Source organism: Hyla sarda, chromosome 4 (genome assembly GCF_029499605.1).
Source record: "Hyla sarda isolate aHylSar1 chromosome 4, aHylSar1.hap1, whole genome shotgun sequence".
Classification (NCBI taxonomy): domain Eukaryota; kingdom Metazoa; phylum Chordata; class Amphibia; order Anura; family Hylidae; genus Hyla; species Hyla sarda.
This window is the reverse complement of record NC_079192.1, coordinates 137,336,500-137,364,342: the sequence shown is the minus strand read 5'-3', so window position 1 is coordinate 137,364,342 and position 27,843 is coordinate 137,336,500. Positions and strand designations below refer to the sequence as shown.

The window sequence follows — 27,843 nt, the reverse complement described above, 5'->3', positions numbered from 1 at the left end:
TTGTAATAAAACCTGAAAAACACTCCTTGGAAGGAACTGGGACGATTACTCCTTGAGCGAGAAGGGTCTGAAGCATGACACGAAAAGCCACCGCTAAGGAAGGAGAGTGAGGAGGGTGGGATCGAAAAAAGCGATCCGTCGGAAATGACATCTCGGACCCAAGAGTCCTGCACGTGGGCAGACCAGACTTCCCAGAACAGGGACAAACAACTTCCCACACGAAAAAAAGAATGTTCGGTCGGGGGCATCCCTTCAGGCGGAGGGAGGCTTACAGGTGCCTGACTTGGCCGGATCCGACTTCCAGGAGGGACGGGCCTTGAAGGAAGGAGCCTTCTTATCCTGTAAGGGGGCTGGTCTGGTTGCCCGACCAGAGCTAAAAGACCAAAAGGGCTGAAAGGAGTTTGACTTTCTGCGGGAATCGGAAGGAGAGACCTGTTCTGCGGCAATAAGGAGCTCTTATCTCCTGTAGCCTCGGAGATAATCTCATCCAGGCATTTCCCAAAGAGACGGGTCCCAGAGAAAGGAAGCTCAGTGAGAGATTTCTTTGAAGCGGCATCAGCGTCCCAGGCCTTGAGCCACATGGAGCAACGAATCGCCACCAGGTTACCTGTGGCAAAAGACGTACAATGGGCACACTGCAGAGAAGCAGAGCACAAATAGTCTCCTGTATTGGAGAGTTGGAGTGCAAGATCCGCCAAAAATTCCTAAGGGGCCCCGGACAAAATGCCATGGCGGAGCTGGGAAGCCCAGACAGAAAGGGCTTTTGACACCCAAGCAGAAACAAAGGCAGGAAGCAAAGATGAACCTGCCACCTCAAAAGTGGAATTTGGCCAGATTTTCAATCCTCTTGTCTGCCGGGTCCATAAAGAACGCTGCATCCGCCAAAGGTAGAGTAGTCGCATTCGACAGACGGGAAACTGGAGGATCCACAGCCGGTGGAGACATCCATTTTACAATAAAGTCCTGGGCAAAGGAAAACTGTGCCCAAACCTTCTTAATCCCTTGAAAGCGTTTGTCTGGATGCTTCCATGCTGTTTCCAGTAAGGTGTCAAATTCAGCATGAGAGCTGAATACCTTAGGGAGAGCGACGGGAGAGGTGAAAGGAAATTTCTGGAGCTGGGTCCGAAGTTCCAGGGTCCCCTAGGTGAAAGGCGTCCCTGATGGCTGAAACCAAGTTGTCTACCATGTCAGACATGCTGGCTCGGTCCTCTGTATCATAGGCAGAACCTGATGCCTCATCTTACAGCTTCCCAGAAGAGTGGTCTAGCACGCAGACCTGGAGACCTAGGACGGCGACCAGGAGAGTGACCCTTAGAGCAGAGGCACTTCCGGGGGGCAAGGGAGGAAGAGCGAGACCTATGAGGAGAGCGCCTGTCCCAAGCACCGGATTCCAGAGAGGATCCAGAGGAAAACACCCTAGGGCGCTTGTGAGATCACCCGAAATAAGGACCAGGGAAGGTGAGCGAGCCTCTCTGGAAGTCTGGCGTAAGGAAGACCTCTCCAGTACAGTCACCACAGAACGGGAAACCCGCACCAGATCTGAAATCGACAGAGAGAGAGAGAGAGAGAGAGGAAACGCATTCCAGGGGGGGGGGGGGGGGAAGAGATAAGCGGAGCCCGCAGGTTCCAGCGAAACGTCCTGAGAAGAACCAGGAGGGCCTGGGCGCGCAGTGGTGCAAGCAGGATAGGTGGGTACAGCAGAACCACCAGCCATTTTAGTTTTGCAGCCCACACAAGTGTAATAAGTGACCAGGGCCGCAGTGACCTGTCCAGATGGGGGGGTGGGGCGGGGGCGGTGGGGTCTGGGTTCGGACATAGGTGTAAGCAAAAAGGAAGACAGCAAAAAGAAAAATGGAGCTGTCTTATCCAGTGTCTATGTCCCTCAGATGGAGAGGAGAAGCTGGCTGTGGTGTGAAGAGCCAGCCCTTGGTGCAGAGAGAGAGAAGGGGGGGGGGGGGGTAGACCAGCCTGAGCCTTATTGGCCAGAATTGACCCCTGCAAGCCGAGAGTCAGAGCTAAGTGCCAAGACCCCCTGTGCTCCGGTCCCTTCACCTGGAATGCGAGCTGAGAGAAGAAAAAAAAACGCTGGCCGAAAAGTAAATGCCGGCCGTGCACGCATAGCGCAGTTCCGGAGTATAGGGCTGTAAGAATGTCCCAGTGAAAAAACACAGACACAATGCTCCCTGTACCACTGTTTCCACAGGTTTCAGGATGGCCAAACAGGAACTGTCCCCAGAATGAATAATAAGGAGTGGGCACAAAACGGGGGGCTACAGAGGTTGAGAATCCTAAATAAAAGATAGATTCCTAAAAAAAAAAAAAGGATGGAAAGGGCGACAAGGGGTTGGGTTGACAGAGCATAACGTGATGCCTGTGCGCCTTCTTTGCAAATCGGGGAAAAGTGAGCGCTATGCTCCTGAACCCCACCTAAAAATCTACATACACGTCCCTAAACTATAAAAAAAATAATAATAATAATAATAATAATAATAATAAAAAGACCCGTTCTGGAAAACTCCAGACCTGTGTCTGCCTCCTACAGACACTAAGCTAAAACTGAGAGCTCAGAGTATGTAAGCGGAGTACATCCTGCTGGGAGGGTCTGATTTTCTTTTGTTGCCTAGTGTCAGCCTCCAAGTGTCAGCAGAATATACCCCACGGTTTCTGTGTCCCCCAATGGAGCCGAATGAGAAAAATTCTAATTCCAATGACTAAACATTGGCTTGTGTTTTTGCTACTGGTGTACTAATGTAGGACGCGTTTCTGGAGACAATGGGTTTTATTAGAGTAAATCTAGAACACCAATGAAAACTACTGCATAGCTTGTGTGAAACTAAGAAAATTGTAGCATTACCTGTACATACAGCTGGTTCTGGAACCTGGAAAAAGACAAAATAATTAAAAAACTAGAACAAATAAATATATTTTTTTTTTTTGCATGTGATAGTATCAGTCTATAGATTTACAGTAGGATGGGTAAAAGCTCGGAGTTATGGGTACACTTTAAACTATACAAATAACAGCAAATCAGCATCTAAAATTAGAAAAAACTATTTATTGTGGTTAAAGAACAGATAAAAATAAGACATATTGTAAGATATTTAATAAAACCTACATTGACGGCAGAGGCTGTACAGTCTGTGTGCCTAGAACACATTGCAGCAGCTTGGCAGTGTTTTGGACTGCAGTAACCACTGTCACTATCAATATCTGCTTCACTTGCTCCCTGTTCACTGGAGGACTCTGCGGCAGGATGAGAAGACCGTCTTCGTCTTGTCTTTGTTTTCCAGGGAGTTGAACCCATGCTTTCAGATAGCGATTTGTTGGCTATTTCATTTGGAAAATCTGAAAAATGAAGGAGGGACAGTTTAAAATGATGAAACGAGGCATCAGCTATAACAATTCAGCGGTAAAAGAAATAGCTACCTGTTTGCTGACAAGCATCCACCAAAAGCACAATTTTGGAGCGAGTGTCTGGGCCTGCTGCACATGTTTCTTTCTGTACTGCCACACTTTTCATAGGCGGTCTCTTGCATTTTATCTGTGTTATTAGTTGCTGGGGCTGCTTTAAATTGAAAATAATTTTTGAAATATTAGATTCTACTAAGTTATTCATAAAACTGGCAAACAATCTCGATTACAAGCTGTATTAACAGATTTCCATGCATATAGTGTTTAAGTTCCATTAAATAAAATATTTATACAACCACTCATCAAAATAACTAGCCAACTAATAGAAAAAAATCAAGATGCTAAGTAATGGTAACAGACACAAACAAATATTAGAAATATTATAAAATACAGAACTAGCAAAACAAAAGTTCATAAGAGAAAAAGATCAAATGACTTCAATCTGTTGGATGGTTTCACATGTGATTAAACACATTGTCAGATGGGGCTAAGGCTGTGTTCTTATGCTGCGATTAATGCGGTATTTAGCTGCATTAGTCACAGTGCCAGGTAGTTTAAAGTCCCTTCACAACCATACCTTTAGATTTGTAAGTTTGCTGCAAGTGCCCACAGGGCAACGCTAATCACCTCCAGTCCCCAGCATTTCCATGCAAGGAAGGAGGCATGGAAAGAAATGCTGGGCGCTTGAGGCTTTTGGGTCCACCCTGGGTGCACTTATATGAGAAATGCAAATTGCTTGGCTCACAAATCTAAAAAGGTATGTCTGTGAGGGGTCTTTATCTCCTACCTGGCACTGCGATTACTTGCATGTGATTAGATTAATTTAAAAAACAAAAAAGAGACAAATCTCTATTAGATTAGAGTTTGTAAAAACAGCAAGGGCCGATGGTTGAATGTTTTGAAGTAGCTGTAGTGACATGTTATGTATAACAAAGGAGACTTGTATCTGTAACTAAAACAATGGAGAGCTCCTGGAAAGTTTTACACTAGTAATGAGGAAGTGACATACCATTACATATTCACCTTACTATCAGTGCACTTGACAGCAATTACATTTATTTAGCATTACAGTAGTTGTCTGTTGTAATTGCATGTAAAAAGAATGTCAATCCTATCAAATAGGATATATTTTTATACATATGGTGGGGGGGGGGGGGGATTTATCAGAACCTTTGTAAAGGAAGAGTGGTGCAGTTGTCCATAGCAGCCAATCATATTACTTCTTTCATTTTTTAACAGCCTTTTAAAAAAATAAAATAAAAAGGCAATCTCCACAAGCTCTGCACAATGCCTGACCTTCCTACATCTCGCATCTCTCATCTCTGTCTACCATCCTACACCTGCTCTCCCCTCTGCTATTGATCTAACACTAACATATTTTACTCCCGTCTCCAAGACTTTGCTTGTGCTGCACCAGTTCTCTGGAATGCTATACCTCAATCCCTCAGACTCAACCACAACCATCCACAGTATTAAATGTGCTCTAAAGACACATCTCTTCAAGCAGGCCTATAACATCCCCTAATTGGTTTTCACTACTACCACGTTGCCCTTTTTGAGATCTCTGTGTCTTGGAGATATCAAAATTATATTGACAGTCTCCCCCTATTCTCTAGGCACTATAGACATTCAGAGATTAACTAGTGATTGGTTCACTCTCCTGTATGTAACCTTTCCTATTTATAAAATATGGCTGGACCTTTGTATCAATAAAAGCACTTTATGCCTTTTGTCTCCCCTCATTCCTCGTAGTCTGTAAGTTCTCAAGAGCAGGGCCCTCACTCCTCCTGTTTGAATGGTTAGTGTGTAATATTGTTATGTTAGTGTTAGATCAATAGCAGAGCGGAGAGCAGGTGTAGGATGGTAGACAGAGATGATACTTGTCTTTATTTTTACCCCAAAAATTGTTAAGTGCTGCGGAATCTGTTGGCACTATATAAATAAAATTATTTTTATTATTGGTTGCTATGGGCAACTGCACCTCTCTTCTTCACAGGTTTGATAAATCTCCTCCATGGTGCTCTGACATTTTTACACATACAAAACACTAACTGTGTTATGGATAAATAATGCATTGTTTTGGACTACTCCTCTTTACATGCCATAATAACTGTCTCCTATAAAATACAGCAAGATGCAGTTAGGATATTTCTGTGATAAAAAGAATTTTAAAGAAATCTCTTTCTCAAAGCCTTCATTGGGGGACACCGATACTACTGCTCTTGCCACTAGGAGCTGCTGACACTAGAAAAAAAAAAAGTAGGCTCCTCCCTGGCAGGATATAACCGCCTACTGGAAGTGAGGTAATCAGTTTTGTCACAAAGCAGTAGGAAAAGCAGACAAAAAAAATATGTCCGGAGGACCCTAGAAAAGAATATTTGATAAAAACCCAAGAACCGGAAAAGGTCATACGGACAAGAAATGAAGAAATGGGTGGGTGCGGTGTCCCCTAATAAAGGCTACGAGAAAGATTTTACGGCGAGTACAAAAAATGTCCTTTTCTCTGTCACTCTTCATTGGGGACACCGATACTGATGAACATACAAAAGCAGTCCCTGGGGTGGGAAAGAACCAGAGGGAGGGAGTCAGTCCGGAGACTGAACCAATGTCTGCCGTAAAGCTCACGGACAAGACCCTGGGCCAAAAGGCAACCGAGGCCTGGAACTGAGTGTCCAGCAGTTCCCTCTGGCCATGGAGATGGACTAGGACGCCAAAGGAAGGGACCGTGCTCTAAACCAATAGGCCACATAGAGAGACAAGAAAGGGGAGCTTCGAAGTAACGATGGGCCGTAACCAACCTGGAAGGAGGTAGAAAACCAACTCCAAGAAGGACAGAACCAGACAGAGGGAGAGCCCGGCTGACAAACAAAAAAGTAAAAGGGAATGACAAGAGAACCCCATACAGAGAACCAACCGAAACCAGAGAACATGGCGAGAAAATGCCAGGGAGACTTGGGGATGTCCAAGTCAAGGTGAAGACCAGAAACTTCTGGAAAAAGAGCAAGAGAGACGGGAACTGTCTCCAGAGAGGCATGGTGCAGAAGATCGAAGACCTGAACCAAAGGTCCAAAAAACCACTGTTCCAGAGCCACGGCGCGAACACGTGGGGCAGCACCGGAGGAGCTGAAGAGCAGTGACAAGGGGGGGCTGCAGCCGCAGAAAGTACAGGGAACCTCCCTGAGACAGTAACAGCCACCGCAACTACCGTCCTATAGACGGGCGAGTCTACTGGTGGGAAATTCAGACCCCTTTTAAGAACGGGAATGGGGGAAATCTAGACCCCTTTTAAGATCAGGACCATGGCCCCTGAAATTGCCCCATTGAAGACTGGCGTATCCTCAAAACACAAGCGCCAGTCCACAAACTGACTGCGTTAACAGAGACCCCGGGAGAATATTAACCCCTTAAGTCCTGCCACAGGCCCTGCCAGAAAGGGGGGGGGTACATACTCACCCACGGACTCCATCTTCATATACTCACCCAGGCGAACACTATGGCCATGCTGCATCATGCCAGGCTGCCATAGCGAGGCTAGCAGGGGCAATGGGGGACCCAGGGTACAACCTCCAGGTGCTGGCCGTTGGCGATAAGGGGTTGACGGCCCATACTCTATGTTCTGTGCCCCTTTGTCGCATGTGGGAGATCAGGTAGCACCATGCTCTTGTCACCCAACCTAGAAAAATAACAAAAGGAAAAAGAACCTAACTAGATGTACTTAACTAGAAAATAATAAAATAATAGACCAGGTCTGGGGAGCTCCCAGACCTGTGTTTTGTCTCCTACTGACACTAGCTAAAACTGATTACCTCACTTCCCGTGGGCGGGTATATCCTGACTGGAAGGAGCCGACTTTTTTCCTCGTGTCAGCGCCTCCTAGCAGCAAGAGCATATACCCATCAGTATCGGTGTCCCCCAATGAAGAGCGACCAAGAAACAATGATATATATATGTACCTTGTGGCCAATGGGTAGTCTGGTTGCATTTCGGCTCCTCTGGCTGGGTAACACATTAACTTGTGATTGTGGGTTTGTGCGGTCATTGCAATCAATAGAAATCGCATTGATAGTATTGGCTGCCTGAAGAGGTGCGTTGTAGGAAGTGGGAAAAGGATGGTAGAATCCCATGACTTGAGCACATGGTGCCGGCATTAACTGGTAGTACATATACTCCGTGGATACAGGTGGCTGGGCTGGTACAATAGGATATGCAAGGTAAGGTCCCGGAGGATTTGAGCTTGACTGCTGCCATCTAATATCATTTATATACAGAGGGAATTGTCTAAAACAACAAAGAAGGACAATGATTATAAGCAGTGCATTGTTAAAAACAATATTATTTACTGCATCTAAACTGACAATTTTATGCAAGATTCCACATACAATGCACTTGCTTGCCTGGTAAAATATTTGTTGCTTTACCAATGCATCAAGACAATTTCAGCCATGTCTATAAATATTGCACAGTATATGTTAGAAAAAGGTGTTGTGAATTGATGCTGATAACTGGTATCTTCTCAATTAAAAGACAATATTCACATCCATTTTTTTGCACCATCTTCATGTTTTTATTCATTGTAGTGCAAGATGTAAAAAAGTAGATTAGATTAGTTCAGAGACAGTTGTCCTAGGTTTTAGGTTTAGCTATAGTATGAGATCATAGGGCTTGGGTAGGCCTGCTGGGCCATAGTGAAACTGAAGCCGCTTAGTGTGCAAGCAATATGGGTGTAGCTTACTACTGGTGTGGTTTACTGTGGGTGGGGTTTGTGTGAGTGTGTGCTTTGGGGGGAAGCAATATTTGGAGTTTTCTATTTTATATATATAATATATATTATATTAAATTGATATTGTCCCCACTTTAGGGACCTTACAGCTAACACAATTTGGACAGCCATTAATGTATTTGTTTAGCATGAAGAACCATTTTAATTCAGAGCAGACCTGCATAATACTGACCCCAGTATCACCCCTGCAAAAAACGGACCCCAGAATTAGATGACCGCAAAACTACAACTTTCGCATAATCTGGATCAAAGAATCAGACAACAGTATCATCCCCAACCACTACCTGCTGAGGGTGCATGATGCGCAGGGCTAAGTGTGGAGCTTGTGACTTAGTGACCCCCGTTGATCTCATTGCACGAGAACCAGATACTGATATAGAAGTGGCGCTTGATGAGCAGAGACTGAGTTTAGGGTGATTGCAATTCTGGCTTTCCACCATTGCTCCATCTATGGCACTGAGTGCAGCCTGTCTGGCTACCAGCACCCACTCATCTCACAACTATGTGACTACAGAGCTTCTGTAGTGGTGGTGGTGAGGGGTGTACGAGTTGATAACTGCACTGTTTCACTAAGCACATAACCATAAGTCCTAGCTGAGCCTAAACTCTAGACTTCTAGGGCCTAGACTAGTCAGTCTTAGAGGTCTAGAGCCGAGGCTCAGCTCGGATTTCTGGTCACGCGCTTAGTGATACCCCACAGTTATCATCTCCCATCCCTCGGTAGTGCTCCTGGCTGCAGCACTACAGACCTCACTTGCCACTCAAATGCACCCTATGTGCCACTCATGGTGACCCCTGCCACTGGGGGATATAGACCATTGCCTTTATGGGACACTCATATTGTATGAATGGTATGCTTGGGCTTTGTTCAGATCTCTTTACTCTACACATTGGAGGTCTACATTTTGGAAGCACTCCAAAAGTAGAGCCCTACGCAGGAGTGTATTTCTAATTCTGCTGAATTTTTGACTATTACTGCCAGCCTCTACAATGGGGTGTGTTCCACTCCAGCCAATCCTGCAACGTGTGTTCCGCTCCTGCAACATGCGTGTCCAACCCAGCCCACTCTCGCAAACATTTAGTCACAGCTCTTGCCCAAATGTTAGAGCTATGCCAAATGTGTAGAATAACAAGCTGAGCACTGGGAGGAAGGGTTAGGATGTGATTCTGATCCTTCATCCCAGCACTCGGCCAGCAGACCCTCTCCCAGTGCGCTGTCACATATGACTGGCTAGCGGGCACCTCTGAATGTCACAGCTTAGTGTTGCACAAAAGGGAAAACCACCGGGACTTTTGAAGGTCAGGGTGGCTTTTCTCTTCTAAAGATGCTGTATGCAATTTGCAGAGTGCACAGGATTAGTGGGACCAGGCCACCCACAACAGATTGAATACAGCTGCACTAGAGTGTATTTTATTGGGTGCTACGGAATCCCAATCCTGTTGCAGTCCTCTGTTTCAAAGTGTACACAGGTCCGTATGCATCCAGTGCATAACAAAATAATGCCCTTTTGGTATCCACTGGGCAGTATATTAGAAAGTGTAGTATTCTAATTTTTATATTTCTATTTTCTCTTCCTCTTCAGTGGCTGCCTTCTGTTGCATGTATGTGTCTGGAGTTGAGCAGAGTCAAATAGGTTTGACTTAACATTTAGAAACACTACCCTATTCCATGTGATATACATACTTATACTATAAAATTACACTGAAGGCAAGAAGATAGCAAACATAAAGCCTTGGAAGTACACTCCTGTAATGTTACCATGACAAAGTAAATGTCACCAAATCTAAATTGATGTATACTAGTATAATATTTACAGAGAGCAGGAAGCAAAGTTCATTTAAGAGATACAATACTTTAGGTGACATACAGAGAACTGTAGCTTCTATTTATAGCCAGTAAGTGCTGTAAAATCAAAACTGCAGGAAAACATTTGATGAAGTTGATTTATCTCAGGAGTAGGCAGATTACCTATTAGACTGGTTTTCCTGTACAAAGGGGTAGCAGGTTATGAGATAGCTTGGAATGGGAGTTGGTTCCAGTCCACCAACATTTCCACCATCACCAGGAAGAGTCATTGGGATTGTGATGGCCTCAGCCCCCTTCTTCTGGGGAACAAACGGCTCCACCTCAGCAGACAGCTTTCCATTCTAGAAAAAAGAGAAAAAAAAACATTTGTTTAAACCTAGTCAGTCTTAAAACTGAAAATACAAAGAAGCATATTCTGACTTAAAATGTAAAACAAAATGTAAAGCCCCTAGTTTCCAGTGATCAGACAGCGAACAAATCAGAGCATAAAGGCATGAAAGCTGATCCTTAAAAGGGAATTTGTCGCCTAAATTTTTCTTTCCTGAGGGGGGTAGTCACTTTGCCTGAGCTTTACAGCAGGACTCATGGACCATAGACAACACCTTTCCCATTCAAATGTATTGGAGATGTTACTAGGCATTCTCTGTGACCTTGCCAAATGTAAGTCTATAGGCATGGGGGATGTTATATCTGCAGTGAATGGTGGTGCATCCAGTGTTATCTATACACTGGTGTCACCTTTCACTGTACACTTGTCTGTGCTGAGAAGGCATTACTGGTAAATGATCTGTGCAGAACAAAAAGTCTCAGCTTAGTTATAGCCCTAGTGGCTAAAATGAAAACTGCAAAATCTCAGGATTATTATAAAATATAGACAATGAAAATTAGAGAAAAAAAATTATATATATATATATATATATATATATATATATATATATATATATAAAAAGCAAAATCATCGGTAGTTGCAGTATCTTGTAATACCTTTATTATTGGACTAACAAGATTTTGTAGAGACAAGCTTTCGGGATTCCTCCCTTTATCAAGTCATAAGGATTTCTGAGCTCACAAGGAGAAAACACAGGTTCTCTCTCACAAAATGTGCAGGGGTTAAAACAACATGTGGAAAATGGACATTAAGTTGGGCCATAAATTGTATAGCTATAGGACGATTGATACAGATAAGGATGAGGGGGGGGGGGGAGTAGAGGTGAGAATGGTGATTATGCTGGACAGAGGAGAAAGGACAATTTTACTACAGGACCATAGACTGAAGATAAGACTTAGACAGGGGAGGGGGAGCAGGGGTGCAATGGTGTTAGAGCAGGGAGAGGGAAGACAGTTTAGCATAGGTTATAGGAAATTATGATAATGGGATAAGAAGCTTAAATCCACATTAAGTCCTCTGTTCTTAGAGTCATTAAAAACTATCATTTTGGCTTCAAATGTCTTTCTTTCCTGGGTGTTCTTGAAGTTTCCTTTCAGGATCTTGATTTTGAGGTCCTGTAGGGAGTGACCTGTTTGGGTGAAATGGTGTCCAACTGGGGTGCAATAGTCCTTTTCTCTATGGTTGTTGATGGACGATCTGTGGAGGTTCATCCTTTTATTGAGTGGCTGGCTGGTCTCACCAATGTAACATCCCAGGTCACACTTGGTGCATTGTATCATGTAGACTACATGCTCTGTGGTGCAGGAGTATTGTCCCTTGATGTTGTATGTCTTGTTGTTGTGGGAGGCCTCAGAATTTGTGCAGATGTGTTGACAGAGTTTACAGCGCGGTTTGGTGCAGGGTTTGGTCCCATTGTCTGTATCCAATGTTTCTGTGGGTAGTTTCCTATTGACCAGCTTTTGTTTTAAGTTGCGTGGTTGTCTGAAGGCCAAGATGGGTGGGTCAGGAAAGATTTGTTTTAACACCTCATCTTCTGCTAGGATTGGCTGCAGGTCCTTGATGATTTTGCGCATTTCCTCAAGGGTGGGATTGTATGTGGTTACCAGTGGTATGCGTGATGAGGTTTGTTTCTCTCTGTATTGCAGCAGGTGTTCACATGGTGTTTGAAGAGCAGAGTGGATTTTCTTCTGGATGGTCCTTGGTTTGTAACCTTTTTGTTTAAATTTCTCAGCTAGCGTTTGTAGATGTGTGTCTCTGTCATCAGGGTTGGAGCAGATGCGGTGGTACCTGATGGCTTGGCTGTATATGATGCCTTTCTTGGTGTGGGACAGATGGGAACTTGAATTGTGGATCTGTGGGTTTTCTGTATACAGATGTCTGTATTGTGTCCTTGTTTATAGTTACAGTGGTGTCCAGAAAGTTTACACTTTCTGTCGAGAAGTCCATTTTGAGTTTGATGGATGGATTAAATGTGTTGAAGGCATCATGAAATTGTTTGAGTTTATCTTCTCCTTCAGTCCAAACAATGAAAATATCATCAATGTATCTGTAGGGTTTGTGAATTTTGGTATTCAGGAATCGCTCTTCAAGGTCAGCCATGAACAGATTGGCATATTGTGGTGCCATCCTGGTCCCCATAGCAGTTCCAATCATCTGTAGGTAAATTTCACTGTTGAAGCTGAAGTAGTTGTGTGTGAGAATGAATTCTATAAGTTTGGTGATGATCTGAGGGCTGTATTTCTGGTTGTGGGTCTGGGAGGAGAGGAACAGTGCGCAGGCCTCAATTCCATCTCTGTGTGGGATGTTACTATACAGAGATTCTGCATATATATATATATATATATATATATATATACACATACACACACATATATATATATCTATCTCACACACACAGTCATGGCCGTAAATGTTGGCACCCCTGAAAGGTTTCAAGAAAATTAAGTATTTCTCACAGAAAACGATTGCAGTAACACATGTTTTGCTATACACATGTTTACTCCCTTTGTGTGTATTGGAACTAAACCAAAAAAGGGAGGGAAAAAAAAAGCAAACTGGACATAATGTCACACCAAACTCCAAAAAATGGGCTGGACAAAATTATTGGCAACCTTTCAAAATTGTGGAAAAATGAGATTGTTTCAAGCAGGTGATGATCCTTTAAACTCATCTGAGGGAAGTAACAGGTGTGGGCAATATAAAAATCCCAACTGAAAGCAGGTAAAAAGGAGAGAAGTTCACTTATTCTTTGCATTGTGTGTCTGTGTGTGCCAAACTAAGCATGGACAACAGAAAGAGAAGAAGAGAACTGTCTGAGGACTTGAGAACCAAAATTGTGAAAAAATATCAACAATCTCAAGTTACATGTCCATCTCCAAAGATCTAGATTTGCCTTTGTCCACAGTGCGCAACATTATCAAGAAGTTTGCAACCCATGGCACTGTAGCTAATCTCCCTGGGAGTGGACGGAAGAGAAAAATTGATGAAAGGTGTCAACGCAGGATAGTCCGGATGGTGGATAAGCAGCCCCAAACAAGTTCCAAAGATATTCAAGCTTTCCTGCAGGCTCAGGGAACATCAGTGTCAGTATAAACTATCCATCGACATTTAAATGAAACGCTATGGCAGGAGACCCAGGAGGACCCCTCGGCTGACACAGAGACATAAAAAAGCAAGACTTCATTTTGCCAAAATGAACTTGAGTAAGCCAAAATCCTTCTGGGAAAACGTCTTGTGGAAGGATGAGACCAAGATAGAGCTTTTTGGTAAAGTACATCATTCTACTGTTTACCGAAAACGGAATGAGGCCTACAAAGGAAAGAACACAGTATCTACAGTGAAATATGGTAAAGGTTCAATGATGTTTTGGGGTTGTTTTCCTGCCTCTGAGGATTACCAATGGATTTTGGTTCGCACTGTACATCCCAGTGTCAGAAAGCTGGGTTTGAGTCCGAGATCTTGGGTCTTCCAGCAGGACAATGACCCCAAACATACGTCAAAAAGCACCCAGAAATGGATGGCAACAAAGCGCTGGAGAGTTCTGAAGTGGCCAGCAATGAGTCAAGATCTAAATCCCATTGAACACCTGTGGAGAGATCTTAAAATTGTTGTTGGGAAAAGGCACCCTTCCAATAAGAGAGACCTGGAGCAGTTTGCAAAGGAAGAGTGGTCTAACATTCCGGCTGAGAGGTGTAAGAAGCTGATTTCAGTTATTTTTTCCAAAGGGTGTACAACCAAATATTAAGTTAAGGGTGCCAATAATTTTGTCCAGACCATTTTTAAAGTTTGGTGTGACATTATGTCCAATTAGCTTTTTTTCCCTCCTTTTTTGATTTAGTTCCAATACACACAAAGGGAATAAACATGTGTATAGCAAAACATGTTACCGCAATGCTTTTCTGTGAGAAATACTTCATTTACAGCCATGACTATATTTCTATAGTTATGATAATATCTTAAGGTAAATAGGTCATTTTTTGATGACATAGTCCCTTTAAGTAAAACTATACTTAATTTACATGGAATGAATTAACAACATAATGGTTGGGAATGCTCAGCTGAGTGACAGCTTTAGACAATGGAGAACATAGTATTGATAAATAAAAATAAAACTGTTATTCTGAGTACGAGCTTGTAAAGCATGGAGGATATCGCAGGTATTAAAAATGGCATTAAGACGACTACTAGATGACCTTCTGTTGGCAAAAAGGAACATATTTACCAAATATGTGCCAAAGCAAAGAGTGAAAACGCGGTGCAAGTTTAACATTTTATTTTGGCAAGACCTCGTTCACACTGCAAGCACTAGTAGTAGCCGTTTGCATCTGAACCATTTTAGGGTTCGATTGGCTCAAAAAAAAAAAATATACTAAAATGCTAATCGGATCATTAACAAGCCGGATGTGCTCACAGAAACCTGAATTTTTAAAACAATTTGACACTGTACGATATAAGAGGTATGACCAGTAGTAGGCTATGCTAAGATCTAAAGTCTTCATCTCCATATGCCAGCAAAAAAACAGTCCCAAAAAGTTATCATAAGAGGTCCCCTATAATGTCTCTGTGCCATGAGTATTTTTTTTTAACCATTTACATATTTTCTGATTTGAAGTGTAGGTATTTTTAACAGCAGATATTTCAAGGTCCACGTATAATCCATAATTACACATCCTGAACACACCTATTATTTCTATTAACAAGATTAACTCCATGACATCACTGTAATCCATTAAAAGGATAAAAATAGACTTTCTAAGCTAGCCCTGGGTGTATCAAATAGGAGGTAAATAGCACGTGCTAGGCCGGTTGTCTATGTACTTTAGGCTATCTGCTGGACGTAATGTGCAACAATGATCCGTCATTACACAAAGTTCATGTTAAAGGAGATATTATCAAGGAAAAAGTCAATTGCAAGAAAGATAAGGATATTCCACAGATTTGTAAGGTATTGTACACTAAAATTATGTGGAGTTTGTTGTACACCCCTCTGGCCACAAAAGAATCAGAATTTTAAATACATTCTGGCACAAAATGAGGACCATCACCTTCCTCACTCTCTGTGCCACACATCTCAGTGCATGCTAACAATACCCAAGAACACTGGCGAGAACACTGGTGTATGTACTTAGTTGGTGTAGTTGGACAAAACCATGGCCAAAGGCCACCACATAAGGCAGATGCAACTTCGTAAATACCCCTGCAACACAGTCCGCCCCCTTCAGTCAGGGCAAAAGCTATCAGGCAGTGTTGAAACATGGCCAGGAGTTTGGGGGGGTAATAGTACTTTTTTTTTTTCTATTGCTTATATAGAGCAGCACAGGCGATTATTACAGGGGGTTATCCAACATAAGGTGACTATAGTAATTAAGGGTCATACAGTAATGGACATGCTTACCAAGGATCTGTGCTTGTGTTGGTGGTAAACGGCTGTGTCCTGTGTCGATCCTTTGTTTCAATGTGGGATGTGACACCCCCCCACCACCACCACTATTACAGCACAGCACAACCTGAAACACAAGCTTTGAATCTGTGTGATGATGAAAGCATGCACATGTGCGGCGGTAACATCAGGGAGCTGGCTTTTCACATAACAGACAAAGCAGCCAAGCCCCCATTTTAACACTCAACGTGATGTATTGTCTCGGGTAGCACAGCAAGCTGGAAAGGTCCGAGACACTCATTTTGTTGCTAACGGCAACAGGTACGTCAAGTATATTAGCAAATTATGTTCAGTCTTGATGTATTTTCTTAATCAAAGAAATATTGCCATGAGGTAAAAGGGATTCGACTTATAATCACAACCAAGGCATTTTATAAAGATCTAAAGTATTTAGGCTGTATTCAAATGTTGCATTCTTGCTGCATTTTTGTAAACAAGTTTTGTACAATTTTGGGAAAACCACAGCAAAAAGGCAACATGTGAACACAGCCTCATAGGAGGTTTATGACTAATATATCCGGAACCAATAGAGAATCACAGCAGTAGCAGCATACAGATTGAGCTGGGTAGGAAAGGGTCTGTAAGCAGCAAGAGATCTGATAGGTGATGATGTAATCCTGTAGTTCAAAGAAAGTCAATTGACCCAGGACAGAACAATTTCTCTGACACGTCAAAGGGAACCTGTCACTAACGAGTGGTGACACATAATTGAGGTTAATATCATGTATCCTACCATGCCAGGATGTCTGCTGGCACATCTATAAAAGTGGAGAATTTTTTTCATAAATGTCACACACAGTATGAAAATGAGGCTTGAGTAGTAAGTTCGCCACGTGGCTGCTAAAATAGTAATGGCATCCCGAGCTGTAATCATGCCTATCCAGGTATGACTGAGCAGCACAGGCAGGACCTGGTGTCAGTGCTCACAGCTAGGCTGTCAAATATGTCTGGATAGGTGTGATTAGAGCCTAAATAGGCATGATCATCGCCCAGGGTGCTGTGACTACTTAAAGCGTACCCGTCAGATCCAACAACAACAAAAATCCTTTTTAATATATCACTCCTGACCATGTACATCTAATTTGTATGTGTCTAGCACCTTTATTTTTTTATTACACTTTTTAATTTAGCTCACTAGTCTGAATTCCTCTCAAAGGGAGGGGGCTTGGCCTCACTGTGCAGGTCTCCGCCCCCTCCCTTAGTATGCTGTCTGCTCACATCTACCCTAGCATTAGCAAAACTACAACTCCCAGTTTGTCCTCACTCACAGTAGCGGGACACAAGATGACAGTGGGAGGATTTTTCCTCCAGCTGTGAGCCCATTGCTCACAGCTGTCAATCAAGGAAGTGTGTCCATGACATAAGTGATGACGCATGGACACAGCAGGACTAGTATGTGTTCAAGCAGGCAGGGGGGCAGTTGTTTGACTGGCTTTTTCAGTATGAAAAACTGAAAATTTTCTAATGAAAGCAATTTCAAAACATATTGGTACTGCACGCTTTACAACATATCAAAAGTTTTTGTAATTGACAGTGCCCATTTAAGCCTCTTTTACATACTGCATATGACACTTATAAAAGTAGTTTTTTTCCACATTTATAGATGTGCTAGCAGATATCCTGGCATGGAAGGACACACACTCAATTACCTGATGCCTCTTGTTATATAGGGTAAAACCTAGTGCCGGGTTCCTTTTAAACAATAATTTTCTGTGGGTCAGGCTGGTGATTATTCAGTACTTAAATAAAACAGACAGTGCTGTAGGACTGCTGATGGTCTAGTGATACAGGGGGAGATTCATCAAAACGTGTGCAGATAAAAAGTTGCCCATAGCAACCAATCAGGTGGATTCTTTCATTTTTAAAAAGGCCTCTAAAAAATGAAAGAAGCAATCCGATTGGTTGCTATGGGCAACTAGTCAACTTTTCCTAAGCACAGGTTTTGATGAATCTCCCCCACAGTGTTCATCATATGGGCAAAAAAATATAACAGATAATGCAGCATTTACTTTGGAGATGAGACGCAATACAAGACTCTGGACAAGAGCACCAATGTTTTCAATACCCGCTGACCCTAAAAATATTCTAAATAAATACTAAATGCGGAAACCGCATTGCCTCACGTGTTTTTATTGCCTGTGTACAACCAATACTACAAGTTTATCTTTGTACTCATACTTAAAGCATACCTATCATTTTAGGTAACTTTCAAGATATGCTGTTGTTGTGTACATGAGAAATAGCACTGTATCTGGCCCCCTCTTTATGGAGGTTTTCACCAGATTATTGCACTGTACACTTCATCTCTAATTTTCAGTTGTTCCTGAGCTAGTGGATGTAGACCATCCTCTATAATGGCTCCCATACACTGCACACACAGAGAAGGGTATCCTGCTACCTTATATGTCTGTAGCCCACCCGAAGAACAGCAGAAGCATAGAGGACAATAAAGAGTAGCACCAAGTAGTGTAAGCTGTCAGATGAGAACTAATACTACAGATTCTCACAGTCTGTGTGATTGACTGCCTCTCGCTCTCTCCAGCCACAACCTCATCCTCTCCCTCTTCCCTTGTCCCCTCTCCATAGACTTGTATGCGAAGTTGTAGTTGTAACCCAATACAGTACTTCAGTGAGCTTATATACAGACCCCAATATATATATTATATATAATAATATTTTTTTTTTATTAAACTGTTGATAAACTGTTCATGAAAGGATCCTGATAAATACAGAAACTGACATTTTCTGTAAGATACATTGCCAGGTTCCTTATATTCACTTGTACTAATGATGTATGCAAAGTACACAGTGACTTAACTAGACTGTTTAGGAAATGCATTGTTTATTATGGGTTACATCGCGCACAAACTGCATGGCCACTCGGTTTTAAGTTGTTTTAATTCTGTCTATGAAGTATTTTCTTTGCTATATTTAACAACATTTGTACATTATGAATATATTTAAGAGTGCAGGATTTTCTATTGTTTACCAGTTTTCTTCTCTTTTTGCATACAGGTGTCATAGCGTAATTGATTTGTTCAAAGAAAATGAGTTCCTGATCTCTGGACTTTCAGTGGCCTTTCATTGTATAGTATTAATTAATGCTACATTTATATTTCTGCTGGAAACAATCCATTTGTTGACAGATACATCAACAAGGGGAAATTCTATACTAGAATTTTTTTTGGGCTGCATTGTATTTTGGGAAGTTGTTTTCTCCTCAGGGGTGTGGAAATTTAATAAAAAACTACTTGTCCACGGGACTAAAATGGAGCAAAATCTACTTGTCCCTCATGACGATCCACTTGTCCGGGCCAATTTTCGCTTTTACGCTCTCGTTTTTTCCTCCTCGCCCTATAATAGTCATAACTATCTACTATAATCATACCTTTTAATTTTTCAATAACATATTCTCCGAACCAAATATATATATATATATATATATTAAGGGAAGTGAAATTGAAATAGTAAAAGATAATTTAGAAGATTTGGTGTTTTTCTTTTCTGCGCCATTTACCTTGTGGTTGAGGTAACGTGTTAGTTTTATACTTTAGGCGCCTGATTACAGCAATACCAGATTTGTATCGTTTACGTCATGTTTTACTAATTCTGGACTTTTTCTAATTTTTTTAATTGCCATTTTTTAACCCCTGTAGCTTTATTTTTTTCCGCATACCAGGCTGTATGAGGGCTAATTTTTTGCGCCATAATCTGTTTTTTGTATCGGTACCATTTTGGTATTGATCTGACTTTTTAATCGCTTTTTAACTTTTTTTTCTGGGATATTATAAAAATTGCAATTCTGTGGTTTGGTATTTTTTTAGATTTACCGTACGGGATACATAATGTTATATTTTCATAGGTTGTACAATTACGCACGAAGCGATACCAAATGTTTATTTTTATTATGTTTGCATGTTTTTATATAGGAAAAGGGGGTGATTTGAACTTTTAACATGGAAGGGGTTAATGCAGCGTTCTTCAAACTGTGGCCCTCCAGATGTTGCAAAACTACAACTCCCAGCATGCCCGGACAGCCAACAGCTGTCCTGGCATGCTGGGAATTGTAGTTTTGTAACATCTGAAGGGGCACAGTTTGAAGACCACTAGGTTAATGTGTCTTTCAAACTTTTATTAAAACTTTTTTATTTTATTTTATTTATTTATTTTTTACACTTTATTACACTTATAGTAGGAATCATTAGATTCCTCAGACAGATGAATAGAGTTCTATTGAACTCTATTAATCTGTGTGCTCTGTGATCCATTGATAGAGCCTGGTCCAGCCAGGATCTATCAATGACAGAGCTGGGACTGGAGGAAGCAGAGGTAAGTCCTCCGGCTACCTCTATAGTGGATCGCCCCCCTGCGATCGCGCTGCGGGGGGGGCGATCCACCCCACTAGCCCACCAGGGATTATTCACATGTCCCTTTAGACGCCGCTGTCAGCTTTGACAGCGGCGATCTAAAGGATTAATAGCCAGCCGCGGCGATCGCCGCATGCTGGCTATTAGCGGCGGCCCCCGGCTACTGAGAACAGCCGGGGGCTGCAGAGTATGGAGCGCGCAGGAATCCCGAGCCCGCTCCATACATACTGCAGAGCGCCGCAAGCATCTCCCTGTGCAGACATGCCTCCTCCCCTCAGCTCTCCAAAGCTACAGCTGGGGGGAGTGAAGGCAGAGGTCGCAGGTCTGCACGGGGAGCAAGAAGCCACGCCCCCTCATCTCCCCCCGCACGTCTGCAGAGCAGGGGAGAGAAGACAAACACACAGCTTCTCATCTCCCCTGCTCTGCTTCGGAGGACACAGGCTGCAGAGTATGGAGCGGACAGGAGTTGGCAGCCCGCTCCATACAGACTGCAGATCCGCCGCACTTGTCAGGTCCGGCCCTGCTTGCCCGAAGCCGGGCTAAGGGCCGGACAAATTCACCTGCCCGGCTCCCAAAACTGCTAGTCCCGGGCGTCGGGCGATAGAAATTCCACATCCCTGCTCCTATATCAGATACAACTACAGTGGCAAATGTAAAGGATGCAATTGCCAGAATGCTAATTACAAGACCAAATTATAGAAATTACCCATTAATGAAAAGTTAATTATTTCAGCTCTGAATCCTAAAGAAATTTTAATGTAGATCTGTATGAGCTGTAGACTTGATGTAACTATGGATAAGTTTCAAGTGCATAGAATGCAGTTACCTAATTTGTATGTAGATTTTATATATCAGACATCTTCTAGGGACTATAGCTTGGACCACCCCTAATGCCTTACTAGAGAGCAGATGGACATTTTGGAGGGTTGTTTCAGCCTCTATGAGACAGAAGGGAGAGGATATTCAGCACCACCATTAATGTCCATTCATATGAATTAATGCAGTACATTGCTCTAACATAGGGGAGAACTGAGCAGGACCCCTCCCCCCTCCCTACCCTATAGACCATGAAATGACCTAAAAAAAGAGTATATTGGAGGAAATGGTCTTTGAACATGTTCCAATGTCTTTATCTGTGTCTGTTTTCCATACCTTTCCTGTGCTGGAATACTTACTGCTAACAAATCAATGACCAACCTTTATTCATGTGTAATTGTTTAGATTAGTAGATTTTGTTATTTTTGTAGTTCTAGAAACATGCTGCTGAAACAATAATTGTGACTTTCCACCAGAAATAATACATCTGTCACTAACTCCAGAACGGAGTTGTAAGGTCAAAAAGTACCATTCATAGATAGGAAAAACTACACAATGTACAATATGAATAATATGAAAATACAAGAAAGAGAACAATGGGATTAATGTATCTGAAAATATGTGAAAAACTAAAGCTGTCCTTTCTAAACGGAAACTGACAAAGGAAATAAAGATGAAGCCTTACATAGAAACATTTGGGAGGGGGCTAAAATGCTAATTAATGCAACTTCATTTGGTCCCTATGAGGAAAAAAGAAGTTGCAAAGTGATCTTGCGAATGTTGCAAAACACCAGTCTTTAATAGCTATAAAGCTGCTTATGGCTTTTTTTTCAAATGGAACTACAGAAATCGCTGAGATTTGATATTTATTATCTGTGTCTTAAACTGGCCATACAAATTATATACAGGTCAGGTGACCCTGCCAATGGCAGCAGGAGCAGCATACATTGTAATGTTGGGGCTTTCCAATTTGTTGGGAGAGAATAGGATTGTTGGATTTTAAGAGCCAACCCCTTTGATTTAAAGGGGTAGTCCAGTGGTGAAAAACTTATCCCCTATCCTAAGGATAGGGGATAAGTTTGAGATCGCGGGGGGTCCGACCGCTGGGGCCCCCTGCGATCTCTCTGTACGGGGCCCCGGCTCTCCGCCGAGATAGCGGGTGTCGACCCCCGCACGAGGCGGCGGCCGACACGCCCCCTCAATACATCTCTATGGCAGAGCCGGAGATTGCCGAAGGCAGCGCTTCGGCTCTGCCATAGGGTTGTATTGAGGGGGCGTGTCGGCCGCCGCCTCGTGCGGAGGTCGACACGCCCCCTTCCAGCGGGCTGTCGGGGCTCCGTACAGGAGATCGCGGGGGGCCCCAGGGGTCGGACCCCCCGCGATCTGCAACTTATCCCCTATCCTTAGGATAGGGGATAAGTTGCTCACCACTGAATCACCACTGGACTACTCCTTTAAAGGAGTTAAGCTGCCACCAGTGGTGTCTGGCAGTAGCTTTACCCCTGCCTGGTCAGCCCAAAAAGTGTTCTGCTGACAGCTACCTAATATGTAAGATTAGCTTCATTGTTATTGTGTAGCATAACCTTAACTTGTGTAAAAGGAAATCAGTGGAGACCTGGCAGTCCACTCCCAAAGAAGAGATCATATTTCCAAGAATGCAAAACTGTGCAACCTATTTTGTAAGGCTGCTTTCACACTATGAAAAGTATCCGTCATATAACACCCCTTATAAAATAGCAGGCGATCACGGGGTTAAACCGCCATTAGAAATTCTTTAACATACGTTAGAAAATCCCATTATAGTCTATGGGATTTTTCGAATAGCTGTTTTAGCCCGAGATCTCCCATTATTAATAACAGGCGTTATTTTGTGACGGGCGACTGAACGGAAGAAATAGTGCGTGCACTATTTTTCCCGTTACTATCTCCCGTCATAAAATAACGCCCGTTACGAATAACGGGAGATCTCGGGCTAAAACAGCTATTAGAAAAATCCCATAGACTATAATGGGATTTTCTAACGTATGTTAAAGAATTTCTAATGGCGGTTTAACCCCGTGATCGCCTGCTATTTTATAAGGGGTGTTATATAACGGATACTTTTCATAGTGTGTAAGCAGCGTAAGTGAACTTAAAGGGGTTCTCCGGTGTTTACACATCTTTTCCCCTATCCAAAGGATTGGGGATAACATGCCTGATCGCATGAGTCCCGCCGCTGGGGACCCCGGGGATCATGAACGCGGCACCCCGTGCGTTCGCTCCGGGACTGATCACAGGCGACCACCGGGCCAGCGGCGTGTGACGTCACGCCCCCGCCCCCGTGTGATGTCACGCTCCGCCCCTCAATGCAAGCCTACGGGGACTGATTACAAACGGGGTGCCGCGTGCATGATCCCGGGTGTCCCCAGCTGCGGAACTCCCGCGATCAGGCATCTTATCCCCTATCCTTTGGATAGGGGAAAAGATGTGTAAGCACCGGAGAACCCCTTTAAACGTACCTGAGAAAAACCATCTCTTCTAGGATAAAAATTAAACAAAGATATGTTTCTATAAGACAACTCATAAATCCTCAGATCCCAAAAACACCACCAAACAAGAAAATTAAGACGCCATGGCACTATTTAATACTATCCTCTTCAGCTTCATTTAAAGGTTCACTAGCCCAATTTATGCTTAAAGGGGTACTCCACTGCCCTGCTTCCGGAGCTCCGCTCCTCAGCATCCGGAAGTTTATTGTTCCGAACGCTGTGTGCGGGCTTCCGTGTTCAGGGCCGCCCCTCGTGACGTCACGCCCGCCCCCTCAATGAAAGTCTATGAAAGACCCTCTTGCTGTATTGCCCATGCAAAGAATATACTGTAGGTGAATGTATGGTCAAGAATGGACTTCTAGCATTTCATAGAGTTTAAAGGAGTTTACTATATATATATATATATATATATATATATATATATATATATATATATATATAGACACACACATACAAAATTATATATATATATATATATATATATATATATATATATATATATATATATATACACACACACACATACACACACACACACACACAATATATATCTCTATCTATCTAGATATCTATCTACAGCAACAGGAGAATACAGCAGCACACTGCTAGCACAAAGATATAGATAAAACATGAGTATATAGATGAAACATGAGTATATAGATAAAACATGAAAAGCTATACAGCTGTAGTGCAACAAATGAAAATATGATATCATATTTTCATTTGTTGCACTACAGCTGTATAGCTTTTCATGTTTTATCTATATACTCATGTTTCATCTACATACTCATGTTTTATCTATATCTTTGTGCTAGCAGTGTGCTGCTGTATTCTCCTGTTGCTGTATATTTAGCCCAGCAGCTTGCACCTGTAAGCCAGGTCCATATAATAGTTTGGAATCAATAGTGCTGGCCAACTTATTCTTTGGTTGTATCTATCTATCTATCTATCTATCTATCTATCTATCTAGTCATTGCCGTAAATGTTGGCACCCCGGAATTTTTTCAAGAAAATGAAGTATTTCTCACAGAAAAGGATTGCAGTAACACGTTTTGCTATACACATGTTTATTCCCTTTGTGTGTATTGGAACTAAACCAAAAAAAGAGGAAAAAAAGCTAATTGGACATAAATGTCACACCAAACTCCAAAAATGGGCTGGACAAAATTATTGGCATCCTTAACTTAATATTTGGTTGCACACCCTTTGGAAAAAAATAACTGAAATCAGTGGCTCCTTATAACCATCAATAAGCTTCTTACACCTCTCAGCCGGAATGTTGGACCACTCTTCCTTTACAAACTGCTCCAGTTCTCTCTTATTGGAAGGGCGCCTTTTCCCAACAGCAATTTTAAGATCTCTCCACAGGTGTTCAATGGGATTTAGATCTGGACTCCTTGCCGGCCACTTCAGAACTCACCAGCGCTTTGTTGCCATCCATTTCTGGGTGCTTTCTGACGTATGTTTGGGGTCATTGTCCTGCTGGAAGACTCAAAATCTTGGACACAAACCCAGCTTTCTGACACTGGGCTGCACAGTGTAACCCAAAATCCGTTGGTAATCCTCAGATTTCATGATGCCTTGTACACATTCAAGGCACCCAGAGTCACAGGCAGCAAAAAACCCCAAAACATAATTGAACCTCCACCATATTTCACTGTAGGTACTGTGTTCTTTTCTTTGTAGGCCTCATTCTGTTTTCGGTAAACAGTAGAATGATGTGCTTTAACAAAAAGCTCTATCTTGGTCTCATCTGTCCACAAGAAGTTTTCCCAGAAGGATTTTGGCTTACGCAAGTTCATTTTGGCAAAATGTAGTCTTGCTTTTTTATGTCCCTGTGTCAGCCGAGGGGTCCTCCTGGGTCTCCTGCCATAGAGTTTCATTTCATTTAAAGGACGACAGATAGTTCACATTTACACTGATGCTCCCTGAGCCTGCAGGACAGCTTGAATATCATTGGAACTGGTTTGGGGCTGCTTATCCACCATCCAAATATAGATAAGGAGAAGCGCTCCTAGTGTGATAACGTAATGTAAAAAGGAGATGGAAAAAGCAAAAATGCTCACCGAGTATAGTTGTACTACAGCCAAGTATAACTATGGTGTAAACATGGGATAACCCTTAACGGGCGAAGATCGGCAGCCGCTCCTGGCAACACAGGTGAAGCACTCAGACGGATCCCTCCAAGGAACAGCACAGGATAAAAGCGGCGCACAAGACTTCAAAGGTAAAATTATTTATTTACTCGGCATGCAACGCGTTTCACTGGACAATCAGCTTCATCAGGCCTTATGAAGCTGGTTGTCCAGCGAAACGCGTTGCATGCCGGGTAAATAAATCATTTTACCTTTGAAGTCTTGTGCGCCGGAGTTATCCACCATCCAGACTATCCTGCGTTTACATCTTTCATAATTTTTCTCTTTCGTCCACGCCCAGGGAGATTAGCTACAGTGCCATGGGTTGCAAACTTCTTGATAATGTTGCGCACTGTGGACAAAGGCAAATCTAGATCTCTGGAGATGGACTTGTAACCTTGAGAATGTTGATATTTTTCCACACCCAGACACACAATGCAAAGACTAAGTGAACTTCTCTCCTTTTTATCTGCTTTCTGGTGTGATTTTTTTATGTTGCCCACACCTGTTACTTGCCCAAGGTGAGTTTAAATGAGAATCAGATGCTTGAAACAATCTTATTTTCCCACAATTTTGAAAGGTGCCAAAAATTATGTCCAGCCCATTTTTGGAATTTGGTGTGACATTATGTCCAATTTGCTTTATTACCTCCCTTTTTTGGTTTAGTTCCAATACACACAAAGGGAATAAACATGTGTTACTGCAATATTTTTCTGTGAGAAATACTTCATTCTTTTTGAAAAATTTCAGGGGTGCCAACAGCCATGACTGTATATATAGATATACAATGAGTGTCTACAAACATAACTGAAACCTAGAAAAGGCATAACATGTACAGGCTATGCCCCAATGCACCTACAAAAGCAACTTAGCAGTAGATTTTTACTTAAAGGGAACCAATCGTTAGTTTTATGCTGCCCAAGCCACAGGGAGCTTAAAATAGGTGTATACATTGCAATTGCGAGACACTATACAGGGATGTGGAAATTCTATCGCCCGACGCCCTGGACAAGTAGTTTTGGGCGCCGGGCAGGTGAATTGTTTATAGATTTAGCCCTGTATCGGGCTAGCAGGGACAGACAGACTTTCCCCTTATTTTTCTATACTGCCGGTGTGAGGCGCAGGAGCGGATGCAAGTCTGCACCTCACACCGGCGCTCAGAGTGTATGGAGGGGGCGGCGGCGGCCCCCAGCTGACCGCAGAGCCCGAGGTCGCACGTTCGCATTACATAACTGAGCCACGCCCCCTTATCTAATCCTCCCGGAGGATGGAGGACGCAGCTACACATAACACAAGAAGACAGGGGGAGAGAAAGGATGTCCACAGCTCGGCACACAGCTCATGTATGATGTGTGTATAATGTCTATGTGTGTATGTAATGTATGATGTGTGTATGATGTCTGTCTATGTGTGATGTGTATGTAATGTATGATGTGTGTATAATGTCTGTGTGTGATGTGTATGTAATGTATGTGTGTATGATGTCTGTCTATGTGTGATGTGTATGTAATCTATGATGTGTGTATGATGTCTGTCTGTGTGTGATGTGTATGTAATGTATACTGTGTGTATGATGTCTGTCTGTGTGATGTGTATGTAATGGATAATGTGTGTATGATGTCTATGTGTGATGTATGTATGTGATGAATGATGTGTGTATGATGTCTATGTGTGATGTGTATGTGATGTATGATGTGGGGTGGGCAGCGGTGTATGTATGATGTGTGTATGATGTATGCCTGTGTGATGTGTATGTAATGGATAATGTGTGTATGATGTCTAAGTGTGATGTTTATGTAATGTATGATGTGTGTATGATGTCTGTCTGTGTGATGTGTGTATGTATGTGATGTATGATGTGGGGTGGGCAGCGGTGTATGTATGATGTGTGTGTGTGTATATGTATAGTGTGAGTGTATGTGTGATGTCTGTATGTAATATATGATGTGGGGGGGCAGTGGCGGGTGTATGTATGATGTGTGCATATGTATGGTGTATATGTATGGTGTGAGTGTATATGTGTATGATGTATCTGTGACGTGTGTATGTAATGTATGATGTGGGGGGGGGGGGGGCACTGCCGCCGCCAGTTGTGCCATCTAATTTTATTTATTTTTAGTGGTTTCTGGCCACCCACATTAAATTGCACCCGCAAACATGCCCGAACCAAA

At 42.7% G+C, this 27,843-nt stretch overlaps 1 protein-coding gene across 2 annotated transcripts in view; it reads right to left on the bottom strand.

Annotated features, from left to right (window-relative positions):
• SECISBP2L (SECIS binding protein 2 like) overlaps positions 1 to 27,843 on the bottom strand; it is an 85,171-nt gene that overhangs the window by 43,715 nt on the left and 13,613 nt on the right. The window contains exons 2-6 of one of the 2 annotated variants that reach the window (XM_056572259.1): positions 10,161 to 10,339; positions 7,365 to 7,689; positions 3,427 to 3,562; positions 3,116 to 3,345; positions 2,855 to 2,879 (exon numbers count right to left, since the gene is read on the bottom strand). In XM_056572259.1, the coding sequence (XP_056428234.1) occupies positions 2,855 to 2,879; positions 3,116 to 3,345; positions 3,427 to 3,562; positions 7,365 to 7,689; positions 10,161 to 10,339 (895 nt within the window). Of the gene's footprint in view, positions 1 to 2,854; positions 2,880 to 3,115; positions 3,346 to 3,426; positions 3,566 to 7,364; positions 7,690 to 10,160; positions 10,340 to 27,843 lie in introns of both variants that reach the window. The other variant, XM_056572258.1, reaches the window with a different exon arrangement.